Source organism: Lipotes vexillifer, unplaced genomic scaffold, assembly GCF_000442215.2.
Source record: "Lipotes vexillifer unplaced genomic scaffold, Lipotes_vexillifer_v1.1 scaffold691, whole genome shotgun sequence".
Taxonomy (NCBI): domain Eukaryota; kingdom Metazoa; phylum Chordata; class Mammalia; order Artiodactyla; family Lipotidae; genus Lipotes; species Lipotes vexillifer.
The window spans coordinates 723,001-737,626 of NW_006788040.1; the positions used below are offsets into that span (position 1 = coordinate 723,001).

A 14,626-nucleotide genomic window follows, 5' to 3' on the forward strand; every position below is an offset into this window, starting at 1 on the left:
TCCCTACCTTGATATCTCCAACTAACCTTAAGATCTCAGCTCACATGTCCTTTCCTCCAGGAAGTCTTCCCTGACACAGATTGGGTTGGGTGCCCCTGAATTATTTCCCCAGGTATAAGCCTCATCATGCTGTGTTGTGATTATCTGCTTACTTCTTGGTGTCCCCATTAGAGGTAAGCACAATAAGAGTTGAAGTCATATTTCCTGTCCTGCTATTTAATGCGTGTGTGTGTGTGTGTGTGTGTATTATATATATATATATATATATATATATATATATATATATATATATATCCTCACTGTGAGAGAAAAGTATCATGGAATCAACTTGCAGAGGTGGGCCAGGATGAGATCACACGGGATTTCATAAACAGTGGAAGTGAGGCTCGCTGGAGATGGTTTTAGGGGTCACTTCCAAGCTGGACATTGTATCATGATCCTCAGAAGACATAGATACCAGCAAGGGACAGCCACAGGTGAACAGGCCAGTTCTTTTTATAACAAATTATAAAGTCGGGTCAGCCTCCCCAAGGAAGGAGGGATACTCATGCTACATTAAAAAGTCATAATAAAGTGCAACCTTTTTCTGAGCAGCAGAATATATGAAAACATCCCATTTGCCTTCAAATACTGAATTTAGAATTACAGGCTTCATTAACTCAGTGTTTTGCTTATTTAAAGCAATTCTTTAATGAGGACATTTCTTCAAAGCGAGTGTGCTGAGTTGCCCTCTCTCCCAGATCTAAACTAGGACATTTGGGAGGGTGTTTCCTGGAGGAAGATGCAAGTGCCGTGGCTTTTCTGTTTGTTTCCAGCAGCGCGTGTCCCTGTGGAAGTCAGCCCATCTCAAGTGCCAGTTACCGCCCTGACCTTTAGAGCCTGTCTCAGGGGTTTCCTGGTCAGATTTTCTCCATGTGCCATTTTGGCTGCTTCATGGCTGATCTGCATGCGTCTCCCCAGATTATGCCCACTGATGTGGTTACCAATTATGCATAGTCCTTAAGGGGCTGTCGAGTTGAGGCAGGGCATGTAAAGAATCTGTGGGCACACTGGCAGGAGGATTATTGAGGAAAATTAAAAACCCTAAGAGAATGATAGACACCCCCGCCCCCCGTTTTATCCCTGAGCGAACTGAAGCTCAGAGAAGTACCTTCCTCCTGGTGACACAGGTGAAAAGTGGTCAGGACGGGGTCGTTCCAGCCCTCGTGCCTATTCTCTTCCCTTTACACTCACGCTGGAAACAGCAGCTACTTGACCTAGAAAGTAGGGGGCAGTTTGGCGCTGACAGAGGTGGCTGATTCGTTCTACCCCTCCCACAGCTTGGGGAGCTGCAGAGTGCTTACGAGGGGGCCAGGAGGATGGCCCAGCAGCTGAAGAGGAAGTGCCACCATCTGACCTCCGACCTGCAGGACGCTCACTTCCTGCTGGAGAACCAGCAGAGCCGAAACCACGAGCTAGAGAAGCAGCAGCAGAAGTGAGTCGCGTTCCACGTCATCACCTGGGTGCTGCGGTCTTCTGGGGCCTCCGGATTCTTCCAAACCCCTCCTCTTCAGTCAGGGCTCTTCATCCATGGAGCCTACCATCCTTGTTCTGCTCTAATTTTCCTCTCTGTCCTCTCACACATTCCTATATGGTTCTCCCAAGAATCCAGCAAGAAATAATTCTTTTCTGTTATCCAGTCTCAGCTCTATTACCAGCTGACCATGTGAGCTTGGGGAACTTTCTTGGCCCCTCTGGGCCTCCACATCCCCACGTATCCAGTGTAGTGTTCGTTGTGGAGGGCAAAGACAGCCTGGCCTGGTGGTTAGGGGTGCAAGTGCTGGTTCAAGTCCCAGCTGGGCCTCTTGCTAGTTGTGTGACCTTGGACAAGTCATTCAACCCTTCTCAGCCTGATTCTTCTCCTTAGGTGGAGCGCCTCCCTTGTGGTGAGGACTAGATGATACAGTTGGTAGACCCCGCAGGACTAGAATCTGGTTCCTATTCCCACTGTCGAAAATGGTGAGGAGGCCAAAAACTTGAGTCAGTGCCCTTTTCACTTGAAGTTTAGACTCTTAGCTCACGTGAGCAGTTCTGGCAGGGACTGGGCTTTGTGCACAAACAAGATGCCAGTCTTGAATCTGCACACTGGTTCCCGTGCTTGCTTTCCGGCGGTGCTGTCGCAGGTTTTCGTGGGTGGAGCCTAGACCAGGAGCCCAGGTTTACACTCACAGGCCTCCTTACATGCACCCTCAGCTCCATCCCTGGACTCCTTGGCTGTGTCCAGAGTTCTTCAGTGAGGGTAAAGGTGTGCAGGGGTCTTGTTCTGAGCCAGATAAGCCCTAATGGAAACTTCCTAGGAGGCAGATAGATGACATACAGCCTCTTTGAGAAGGTCCAGGATAAAAATACAGAAAAACCTTGCTATGTGTGCCAGGATGTGGTTTTGCCGAGGTTGCCTATTTCCAACAGGTAGCAAGCTGAGTTATATTTCCATGGGACTGGCACAGGTTTTGAACTTGATCTGCATTAAATATTGTTTCTCTCATTTACCTTTGAGCTTTCCTGAGCTGGCTTCTTCATTTGGGGGGGAAAAAAAAAAAAGAAGTTCTTTGGGCTGTTATTAGTATGCCCCCCAAAATGAGAGAAGTTGATTCTCTTCTTGATGATAGCTGACTCTGTTTCCTATTCCACCTTCCCGTGCATGCTCTGGCTAAACCTTGTCCTTGCAGTAGGGAGAATGGCTTAGTCCCACCTTGGTCATTTCCTGGGTGACCTTGTCAAGTGACACTACCTGTCTGGGCCAGATAGTGACTGATGTTTCAAAGCCGTCCTTGGACTTAAGCAGGCCACCTGGTGCTGCAGAGTGGCTCTGACAGACCCCCAACTGTAAATTGAGAAGTGAGACTCCATCACCCCTCAGGTTTCTGCCAGCTGTGACAATTCTGGCCCTTATCTGTGGGTTCCACTTCTGAGAGGCCTTATGAGGGGGTTTCAGATTTCTGATGGGTGGCAGGGGCCAGGGTTCTACCCTTGGAGTTTATGCAGCCAGAAAATTCCGTCTCTCTGGTCTTCCCTGTGATTGACCCCCTTGGGCAGAATCCTTCATTCCAGGTCCTCAAGAACCTCCCCATGATGGCCACCGGGAAAGTCCCCATTTCATCATACTTACATTTCTTCTTCTTAAGACTTACCTGCCCTGTCATGCTCTCTACTCCGCTACCGTATCTTAGCAGAAGTTAATTTATGTTTTGATGCTCATTGCAAATAGCAGCCACTACCTTTCTAGGTGGGCTAGCATTTTAGCAGGGAGCCCATAAGGGAGTAGAAGTCTCTGTCTAAGGGTGGAAATTCAGGCAGAATGCCTATAGTGAGGGAGAGATCTAGAAGTTAGTGTTACTTTCTCATACCTCTTTAAGCTTAATCGAAGTGTAGATGCAGCTGCCTCCTTAGTTTGCTGGGCTCTGGATGGAGTGCTGTCTCCATGCTGATAGAGTTCCCTGCCCCACCTTGGCCTCTAAGTTCAGAGTGGCCCAGAGCGGCTCCATTTGAGGTTGGTTTCTAATATGGCTAATGAGTGCATGAGCCCCACAGTATCATGCACAATATGAAATGTTGAATATCCCTTGTTTGTGCTGATAAATACATTCATGTACCAATCAATGGATATTAGATGCCAAACCTGGGCCTTGTAGAATTAAAGGTCCTTGGCGTATGTCAGCAAACCTGATAGGTTAGTTTTTTCTATATATCTATATGTTTTTTATTCTTATTTTCTATTTGTATAGTTTTATTCTATTTTTATTTTTATTTTTATTTTTATTTTTTATTTTTATTTTTTTGCGGTACGCGGGCCTCTCACCGCTGTGGCCTCTCCCGTTGCGGAGCACAGGCTCCGGACATGCAGGCTCAGCGGCCATGGCTCATGGGCCCAGCCGCTCCGCGGCATGTGGGATCCTCCCGGACCGGGGCACGAACTCGTGTCCCCTGCGTCGGCAGGCGGACTCTCAACCACTGCGCCACCAGGGAAGCCCTCTATTTTTATTTTTGTGTATGTGTTTTTATCACATTTTAAATAAGTGTCTGGTATTTTTATGGAAACTATAAACCCTCAGCGTTGCCCTCTGGTGTTCAGGATTCCTACCCCACATCCACAAACCCTCCATCATTTAATTCTCTTTCTCTCCCTAGCGGTTCTCAGCAAGCTAACTGCCTCTCTCCAGCACCCGCCTTCCCTCCCCCGCCCCCGGCCCAGGCACACCCGCCTCGGGGCCGTGACCCGCGTTCTACTCTGACAGGTTTGACACGCAGCTGGCCCAGGCCCTGGGAGAGTCCGTGTTTGAGAAGGGCCTCCGAGAGAAAGTGGCCCAGGAGAACACCAGCGTCCGGTGCGAGCTGGGCAAGCTTCAGCAGCAGCTGAAGGTGAGGGGCGGGGGCACAGCGCCCCCCTGGCTCTTGGTTTCTGGGTCTCAGGAAACCCCTCCCTCGCATACCTGCTGCAGATGGTGCTGGGTGAGAGCTCTGCGTGTGGCCGTCCTGGTCGGCCAGTGCCGGCGGCGTCACGGAGCCCAGCGTGCCTGAATCAACAAACCGTGGGTGGCAGGTGATGGATAAGCAGGCTTCCCTAGCTCCACGTCCCTCAGGATCTTGCTCCAGTCACCTGCCTGACTTCCGAGCTGCCCACCTGGGAGCGGGGAGAGGCTTGGCTCAGGCTGAGTTAGCTATAGACCCAGCTAGGGGCAGTGCCCTGTCCCCTGCAGGTGCCAGTGCAGAGGGATTTGATTAAAATATGACACAGACATCTCCCTCAGCTGCTCCTCAAGGTCTGCTGTGGCTCCCTATTACTCTGGGAGAACCTCTGCACCTCTTAGCCTGGCGGGCAGCTCCTTCATGATGTAGCCCAAACTTCTTTCACCCTGGAGCTCACTCTGTAACCTGGAGGAGTCATGCCTGGTCACTTGGCTTCCCTGCTCCAACATCTCAGGCCCACCCTTGGCAGGTACACAGCTTTCAAATGGGGCAAACACCTCCTGTTTGTCCTTTGAGGTATAGCTCTAGGGGCAAGGGCGTTGTTTCCCACAAACTCCCCACCCCAGCCTGTCTGAGCTGTCCCAGGGAGGGGCCCTTGGCGTCCCACAGGGGGCGCGGCGGGGGGCCGCGAGATCCAGGTGGAGATGGCAGTGGAGATGACGTGCACTGAACAGTGGAAAGCGCCCTCCCGCAGGTTGTAGAGGTGTCCCGGGGTGGTGGGAGGGGCAGGAGTATGGTCACGTGACTTCGGATCTCTGCCCACTTTGTCTCTGTAGGGAAAGGAGCAAGAAACCTTGCAGCTGAAGCAGGAGGTGGAGATGCTGCAGGCCCAGAAGCAAGAGCTGCTGGGGTCACCCTCTCTGGCGGAGAATTGCATTGCGGGCTTGAAGGAGAGGCTCTGGAAGCTGGAATCCAGCGCCCTCGAGCAAGAGAAAATCCACAACCAGCAGGAAAACACCATCAAGCAGCTGGAGCAGGTAGGAATGTCCTGTCCAGGGCGATGCCCTGCCCCATGCTGACAGCAGTGCAGAAGGCTGTTGTCAAAATACGACATAAGCACCTCACTCAGCTGCTCGTCATCCTTCTGTGGCTCCCTAGTACCCCAGAGCACCTCAACCCCCCAGGTCTGACGTTCAGACCTTTCATGATGTAGCCCCCTCCTACCATCCTGCAGGCGTCAATGTCAGCTCCTCCGAGAAGCTTGCCCTGATCTCCTTCTTGCAAACAACCCCACCTCCACGCCGCTCCTTAGCCGTTTGGTTCTCCTTCATAGTACCTGCCATCATATGCCATAGTGCTTTAAAAAGTGTGCTCAATGCTTCTCTCCCCCGTTAGGTTATAAGTTTCAGGGAAACAGGAGGACTTTTTGGTTGATCATGCTTATCAGGGCATCCCCAGAGCCTGGAATGAGGCCGGTGCATAGTTGGTACTCATTAAATAACTGTTGACCCAATATCTGGTGTTTATTGAGCACTGTCTGTGTACCAGACTCAGCCCTAAGCTCTCCTCACATCTCACCTCATCAATCTCCACAAGAAATTTATATGCTGAGGTATTAGTATTATCCCCACTTTATGGATGTGGAAACTGAGGCTCAGGGACACGGAGAAAATGGCAGGGACGGGATTTGGAGCCTGTGCCATCTGACTCCACAGTGCCTCGGGTACCTGTGCTGTGCACAGCCTCCAGGGAGATGGGAACCCCGATCTTTGGAAAATGCAAAATAACTGAGGGGAATAAGGCAGGAATCCAATACTCTTGTACCAGCCCCCTCAACGAAGCACCTGAGGAATATTTTGTCTGCTTGTTTGTTTATATGCCCAACTTATTCCCCAAAGAATTCGAGGCAGCTTATAAGATGTATGCATAATAAAATAGAAAAATAAAACAAGCCAAACCAGAAAAACACAAATTAAACCCGGTGCTAAGGAACGGTGGGGTGGTGAATTAATAAGCAGACACACAGAACATACGATCTTACACACTTAATAGGTTTAGCTCTAAAATTCCTGGTGGCCAGAGAGAAAAAGGAAATGTGAGTTACATGCTTTTTTTTATCATCCCCAAGATAAAAACAAGCTAGGCTTTCAAAGGGAAGCAAGGCTTTTCTTGATGCTTAGTTCTAAAAAAATTTCTCATGTGGGATTTCATCAGGGGTAATTATGTTGAAATGGTTTTAAGGTTGGAACTCCTTTTTCAAGAACATCTGACCAGGCAGCATGAATACGTAAAAGCAAATAAACTGAGCTGCTCGGGTGAAGTGGGGTGAGGGAGTGGGGGTGGTTGGGGGGAGGCTGGGGTGCTGGCCCTTGCTTCTCTTTTATCCCCCCTCCATCGGGATGGAGTCTGCTGAGTATTGAGACATGGATGTGGCAGGCGTGGAGGGAAAGTCTGGAGTGGTTCAGAAAACAGCGTCTTTACTCAGTCAAGCCCATATTTATTAAGCACCTACTGTGTGTGCCAGGCACAGGGTGGGTGCTAGGGACGCAGCTGTAAGCAAGACGAATGTGGTCTCCGCTCTGCTGAAGGTTATAGTTATGCTGAGTGTTATGTGAAGGTTTAACTTGCAGAATCTGGTTTGGGGAGCAGGTTTGGAACAGTCAGGGAAGACTTTCTGGAGGAAGTGATATTTACTGAAGCTGAAAGCTGAAGGATGAGTCTGAGTTGGCTGATGAGGAGAGTTCCAGGCAGGGGGAACAGCCAGTGCAAAGGCCTGGAGGCAGGGGAGTCATGTGGCATTTAAGGAACTGCAAGATGATCACATGCAGATGGGGTCTGTGTGATGTTAGGCGAGCCCCCTGTTTTCTCTAGATTTTAGTCTCCTCATCTGTACAATGAAGTCGGAGCCTTGTCAACCCGCTAGCCTCCCCCCAACCCCAGCTGTGAATCTGTGATGGTTCGTGAAGGAGGTGGGATATCTGTGCAGGTTGTTCTGAGATGTAGAGGGTGGAAGAGCGTCACAAAGCAACCCAGAGTCAAGAATAGAGTGAGCACTTTGGAAACTTGTGTTACCTCTTGAAAATGCCACCAGGGGACCACTCGGTGCTCGGAAGCAGAAATGTGCTACAGTGACCTCAGGGATCCGAGGCTGAATGCAGCTTCCCAGTACCCGCCGTCGGCTTACACGCGAGGCGAAGCTGACTCAACCCTTTCATCCATCTTCAGCCTCACCCATCACCTCACACTGCACTGGGCTACTGTATACATCCAGGAGATATTTATTGATTACAACATGGCACTTTTTCCAGGAAATTTTATGTTAACTCATATAAGCTTGACATAAATGGTATTGCAGATGTCAGGAGTGTCCAAGAGGCTAGGAAGAAAATGAAAAAGAAATATTACGTTTACTTGCTTTAAATGCTCCTCATTTTGGATTACCTTCCCATAACCTCTGTCATTTTAAAGGAGGCAGAGAAGGAAGTTGGCATTTAAAGTGAGCCTGCTTTCTGCTGGGAACTACAGTAGGGGCCCTGATGCACACCATTTTTCCTTCTCTTCACCACAGTCCTACGTAGTAGAGAATATCAACGTTGGGAAAGACCACAGTTGTCTGTTTTCGACTGCATGTCCATGTTAGTGAGGCAGCAATTGTAGCTTCCTGAAAGCTTGCTGTGAGGTGCCAGGGCAGAGTAGCAAATGGCCAGGACATTGTAGTTTCTACAGTCTAACCCTCTGCACTGGTGGGTTCCATGCTGCTCCATGACCAACAGCATTGAAGAGGATAGATCAATGAAAGCTTAACAGTATAGGTTCCTGAGGCCCGTATCCTGGAGATTCTGACCCAATAGGTCTAGAGTGAAGCCCTGGAATTGACATTTCTTTTAAAAAAGGCACCAGGCAATTCTAATATGTCACAAAACTTGACAAGCAAGAGCTTGGATCAGTCTCTGAATTATGAAAATCAAGAAAGTAAACTCCTGAACTAGAATTGGGTCCCATGACTTCTGCCTCCAGTTCTAGAGCCTTTTATGTAAGGTGGCACAGTTTAAACATCACACGCAGCTCTTTTCCTGCCCTGAGCAGGTGGTGGAGGCTCTCATTGAAAAGGCTCATCTCCTTAATGGGAACACAGTTCTTGGTTATGTCAGGCTTCTGGGAAGGGAGGGGCCAATCCTTACTGTTTTCAAAATAATGGGGAAAGAAAACGTAATCTTTTTGTGCCAGGTGTTGTGCTAAGTGCTTTTTATGTCATCTCATCTAACTATCACAACTGTATTTTAAGAAGGCTGTTTTCCACAGAGCAAGGTAACTAATCAGAGGCGAAGTGAATTGTCAAGGTAGCATCTTGGGCAAGTCATCTCCCTCTCCAGGGTTTCCTGTCTTCATAAGTAAACTTTTATTCTACCATCCATTCACCCACCTATCCGCCCATCTACAAGAACTTCCCTGATGCCTGCTCCAGGGATGACAGATTTGTTTCATCCTGAGAGTGTTGAGAAGGATTCCAAAATGATATCTAAACTCAGTGGCAAAGAGTGTGATTGATTAGTGACGTTATGTTATGACCACAGAAGGGATAGAGGCAGTATTTGGGCTATTTATCTACCATTTCTGACCTCCCTGGGTGCCTGGGGCGGGGTGGGGGGGCATAACTTGACTCTCACCCCAAAATGAAAAATGCAGCTGAAATGCTAAGAACGACATGGATGGTGTGGGTCACCCTCACGTGCTGTCCTTGCCGCCCCCAGCTCCGCCAGCGGTTTGAGCTGGAGATTGAGCGGATGAAGCAGATGCACCAGAAGGACCGAGAGGACACAGAGGAGGAGATGGAGGACATCCGCCAGTCCTGCCAGAAGCGGGTATGTGAGCCACAAGCACAGCTGTGTCCTGGGGTCCCAGCAGGGTCAGTCTGGGTGCCTCATCCTTAGAGTGAGGGGAATCCCAGGGTCTGGGGACGGTCTCTTCAACCACATGAGACCTTAGCTTCCCCAGTGCTTTCAAGGGTGCTGGAGCAGACGTATCTGTCCTAACTACGATCCTCTGAAACTGTCTAGCATAATCACCCCAAGATTTCTACCAAGAGCCCACAGTGCCGTGTGACTGATGCTTTGGGTAAGGATTTATATGTTTCAAGAAAGGGACCAATCCCTTCTGGCTATTTGCCTTGCAAATCATTTCTTACATTTTATCCAAGCTCTTTGCAGACATTTCAGACAGTGTGTAAGAAGGCAGTAAACCCTTGAAATCTTACCACCAAGGCACCATCATTATTACTATTTTTAAATGTTCTTTCCTCTCTCTCTTTCATTGTACCCACACGTGCATATTTGTAGAGAGATCGTTTTACCTAAATGGGGTCATGCTGTTTGAAGCCTGCTGTTTTCACTCGGAAGTTTGTCCTGGGCCTCCTCTCATATCAGTAAATGCAGATCTAATTTACATGTTTAATGGCTTATAAAAGTATTCCACCTTAGGCGTGTGCTCTCATTAATTCTCTTGTCATTGGACATTTAGGGTTTTCTGTTTTAATGGCCAGTGCTGAGACAAACCTCCTTACAGATGCATTCACTGATGTGAATGTGAGATGAATCTTTAAAGTGGAATTGCTGAGAAGCTTTGGGTTAAGCCTCATTGAACAGGTTTTGTCTGGGTAGGATTTCTGTGGGCCTTTCATAGCCTTGGGTACATCGTGAATCTCCAAGAAGGGGCCGAATAGCATTTCCCAAGGTTGACTCTGATTATTAGTTCCCTAAGCAGAGTCTCTACAGAGACCTCCAAACTGCAGGGCCTGAGAGCGTGGGTGCTGGAACTCATAGACTCTTGGTTTGAATCTTTGCCCTTCCAGCTTAACAACTGTGTGATTTTGGGAAAGTGATTTTAAACCCTCAACTCCAACTAAACTACACTCCGTTGTCTGTATCCACCGCAGGTCACTCAGAGCCAGTTTATAAGACACACAAAAAGCCAATGTTGCTACTTTATTTGGAGTCACAGAGGCTTGGATCAAGTCCCAACTCCATCAGCTATCAGCTGTGGGGCCGTTGGAGAAATCACGTAACCTTGCTAATAAGCCTCACTTCTCTCATCCGTAAAATAGGATAATGATGGCCCCCTGCAGGGTCACTGGGAAGATTCAAGGAGATCACAGATGTGGAACTATTGAACAGAGCTTTGTAATGTAACCCTTGATGGTTGGAAACTTATGAGCAATACCGGTGTGTGTGTGTGTGTGTGTATTTTCAGGTAGCTGATCCTTCCAGAGGAACCAGGGTACAAACCTGGTGGTTGCCTTGCTCTTGGGTGTGACTAATCCATCCAAGAGAAGGAGGGTTCAGGGACTTGGTGATCTGCAGATCCCCCCAAGAGCATCATCCTGGGCGGGGCTGGAGGAGGCCTCAGTGGTGTCAGGACCTCAGCGGAGACAGGACTCTAGTGAGGAAGTCCTGGGCAGGTGGGGTCGCCTCGGCACCCTGTCATTGCCCCGGGGTGGGGAGGGGAGTAAGTAAGAACTGAGCCCCCCTCCACTCCCAGTGGTTGGTGCTGCTGCATCTGCTGCCCTTCCTGCTCCTCAAGTACTCCTTTTGGGGCCCCTTTAGAGCTCAACCCCTCTGGGGGTTTACATGGATCATCCCAAGGGGCCAGGTGCGTTCCCCCCAGAACTCCCCAGAGTTGGAAAAGAAGAGTCATAGATTTTAGGTTCAACCAGACCCGTGTGCCCTTGAGTAAGTCTTGTAACTTCCCTAAGACTCAGTTTTCTCATCTACAAAATGGGAACAATAAGAGAAGATGTTCTACCTTACCTTCGCTGTTGTGAGAATAAAATGAAAGAATGGCAGATGCCTTATAAACTGTAAAGCTGGGAGTTATCATTGAGGGGCCAATTTCTGCTTATTTTCCATTATTGCATATTTGGGAGAAATGAATGAGATTCTTTGAATACCCAGTGGGCACCATGTTTCAGGCTGGGTTCTTTATGTCTGTCAGCTTATTTAATTCTCATAAGCACTCTGTAAGGTTTATAGTCCTGGTTCTACAGATGAGGAAACTAGAGTCCCAAAGGTGAAGGGTCTTCCCCAGGGTTACCTCACTGGGAAGTAAACGAGCTCGGACTTGAACTTAGGTCTGTCTGACTCCAAAGCCCAATCTCTTAACCAAAATAACTAGATTTTAAAAGTTTTTTTTTAGGGGCTTCCCTGGTGGCGCAGTGGTTGAGAGCCCGCCTGCCGATGCAGGGGACGCGGGTTCGTGCCCCGGTCCGGGAAGATCCCACATGCTGCGGAGCGGCTGGGCCCGTGAGCCACGGCTGCTGAGCCTGCGCGTCCGGAGCCTGTGCTCCACAACGGGAGAGGCCACAGCAGTGAGAGGCCCGCGTACCGCAAAAAAAAAAAAATAAAAGTTTTTTAATTTTGCAAATGTTTGGGCTATGGAAGGCCATTTAGAAAGCGCTTGATAGAAGTCAACCTTGGGCAGTGCTGCATCCTTTAGCACTTCCTGCACATGAACTCACCAAAGGCTCTGATAAGTACTGCATGGAAGGCCCTATTAACTCAGTGGCTCCCACACTTATTCTAGCATGGACTTCCCTCCCTTCCCACCACACACACACAGTATACATGTGAACACTATGTGGAAATGTTCTACAGTACACACTCCAGAAAACTTTGCCTTGCTTGATGCATAATTTTTATTGTATATTTTTCAAAACGAGTTTCGCTTTTGCAGTCTTCATTTTAAGCAGGTGTGAGCAGAGTGCCTTGTGTCTCTCACTCTTAAAAGAAAATTTTGAAACGAACTTTCTTCTGAAATGACCATCCATCAGTACTTTTTTTCTCTACGTGGGTCAGGAGATGGAAGCCCCTAGTCCCTGCCCATGTGCCCTCAGGTGAAGGGAGCACAATTTCTAGTGCATTCCAAGAGTGCCTAAGAGCATCATGAGTGCCCTGAGCCAGGACCCTGATGAGTTGGAGATGTGACCCAGACAGACCCTCCTGAGGCTTTTCCATGGACAGATTTATAAAGGGGGAGGGGGAGGTCAGAGAAAGGTGTTTTTCTCCTATCACAGATACTAATATTGACTGCACATCTAGTGACTGCTCTGCTCAGTCTGTCTCTCACCATGGCAGGAAATCAATCGTTAGAGACCTGGGTGGGAATGCTGATGGCTGTCTGGTGTGGCAGAAGAGCTGGGGCCAGGAGACAGAATGCTGACTGTTCTCAGCAGCAGTTGACGTAGGAGTCTATGCTTCAGCGCCGCTCTCTGACTCAGTTTGCCCGTCTGTGGAAGAAGGTCATTGAGAGCACAGGATGGAGAAAGGAGGAAGGGGTGAGACAACACACATGAGAGAGTCTGGTGAAGAAGAGGATGTGCAAAGCACCGTTGTAGTGGGGTGTCCACTTCAGCAGGGAGTGCCTGCCATTGCTGGGCGATTACCGAGAAATCAGAGCCAATTGTAAACTAAATGAGCTGCTCGTAGCCAAAGGTCTTAGTCAGTTTGGGCTGCTATAACAGAATATCATAGACTGGGGTCTTGGGGTGGGGGGAGCTTAAACAACAAACATATTTCTCACAGTTTTGGAGGCTGGAAAGTCCAAGATCGAGGTGCTGGGCCCTGCTCCTGGCTTGTAGATAGACGGCTGCCTTCTCACTGTGTCCTCACACAGTGGAGAGAGAGAGGAAGCAAGGTCCCTGGTGTCTCTTCTTATAAGGGCACTAATCCCAGCATGGGGGCTCCACCCTCATGACCTCATCTAAACCTCACTATCTCTCAAAGGCCCCATCGGCAAATAATACTGCATTGGGATTAGGAATTTTGGAGAGACAAACGTGCAGTCCAAACACCAAATAATCTCAAATGCAACTTTTTTTGTTTGCTGCATCACAGTGTATTAAATAAGCGAGGTGAGTGCATCTTATAATGCTGGATACAATGTTGTGCAGAGTCTTAAAAAGTTAGAGTGCCAAAACTTGTAACTATTCAAGCTGGGTCGTGGCAGAGGAAGGAGACGTGTGTTAGGAAATGGGAAGGGAACTGGGCTCAGGGACTTCACAGTGAATGACAGGGGGCTCCCCGTAACTGGCCAGCTCTCCCCATAGTTGTCCGGCTCCTGAGCTTTTAGGCTCCCAAGTTCTCTGACAGAGACACCCCCTCCTAACTGCTAGGTGAGCCGTTGTGGAACTGGGCGAGGGGCCATGAACTCCACCTCCCCCACCCCATCCTCCAGAGGGTCCCTGCCTCGTGGGGTTTGTTGGGTAGAGCTCTTGTATCCTATGCCTGCGTCTGCCCTTTGTGCCCACAGCTCCGCCAACTGGAAATGCAGCTGGAGCAAGAATATGAGGAGAAGCAGATGGTCCTCCATGAGAAGCAGGACTTAGAAGGCTTGATTGGAACCCTCTGCGATCAGGTAAGAGGGAGACACCAGCAGGCATTTGGGAAGCGCATTCCCTGCCCCTGGGGGCCCTGTTAGAGAGCTGATTCGTGGGGAGACCAGCTGGAGGGGTCTTAGGACCAGCCCAGGTAGACCTTTCAGCTGGCCTCCACCTGCTCCTCCCAGGCGCCTTCTCCACCAATTCTATCTGTGCCCTCACTCACTGCCTCTTCAGAGGGGACCTTCCGTGGGGGGAGTCTTCACACAGCAGGGTTCTTGGAAGGACCCTTGAGAGTAAAGTGAGTGGGCCCAGCCACACGTGACAGACGAGGTCGCCTTGCCTTCAGCCGCTGTCGGGGTGAGAGTATAGACAGCTTTTGCTTTGACGGGGTGACTGTGAATGGCTGCTGTGCTCAGAGCTGGCCTCGTGAAAACAGACTTGCTGAAGGCAGAGTCAGGCCAATGACGCTTTAGACCCTTAGCTGGGCCACTTCTGTCTCCTTGGCTTTGCGTGATCTAATGAACTGCTCTGAGCTGCTGGAGAGCAGAGCCTTGTGGGGTTGTTGCCGTCGTCGCCGTAGACCAGGGTTGTCAGCTGCAGCACTGCAGACGTTTTGAGCTGCATCATTCTTTGTTGTTGGCGGCCGGGGTTGGGGGGGTGCGGGGTGCTGGGGGGAGGTGGCGCTGTCTCATTGTAGGCTGTTGAGCAGCATCCCTGGCCTCCACCTCCTAAATGCCAGAAGCTTCTCCCCCAGTTGTAACAACCAGCAGTGTCTACGGCCGTTACCACATGCTCCTTCAGGACACAATC

The 14,626-nt window shown here is 49.5% G+C and overlaps 1 protein-coding gene across 1 annotated transcript in view; it reads left to right on the forward strand.

The window, feature by feature from the left end:
- The window catches only part of MYO18B (myosin XVIIIB), a 227,650-nt gene that overhangs the window by 120,240 nt on the left and 92,784 nt on the right, over positions 1-14,626 (forward strand). Inside the window, exons 28-32 of the mRNA XM_007461210.1 lie at positions 1,320-1,474; positions 4,275-4,398; positions 5,283-5,483; positions 9,198-9,308; positions 13,747-13,851. Of these exons, the coding sequence (XP_007461272.1) occupies positions 1,320-1,474; positions 4,275-4,398; positions 5,283-5,483; positions 9,198-9,308; positions 13,747-13,851 (696 nt within the window). The remainder of the gene's footprint in view (positions 1-1,319; positions 1,475-4,274; positions 4,399-5,282; positions 5,484-9,197; positions 9,309-13,746; positions 13,852-14,626) is intronic.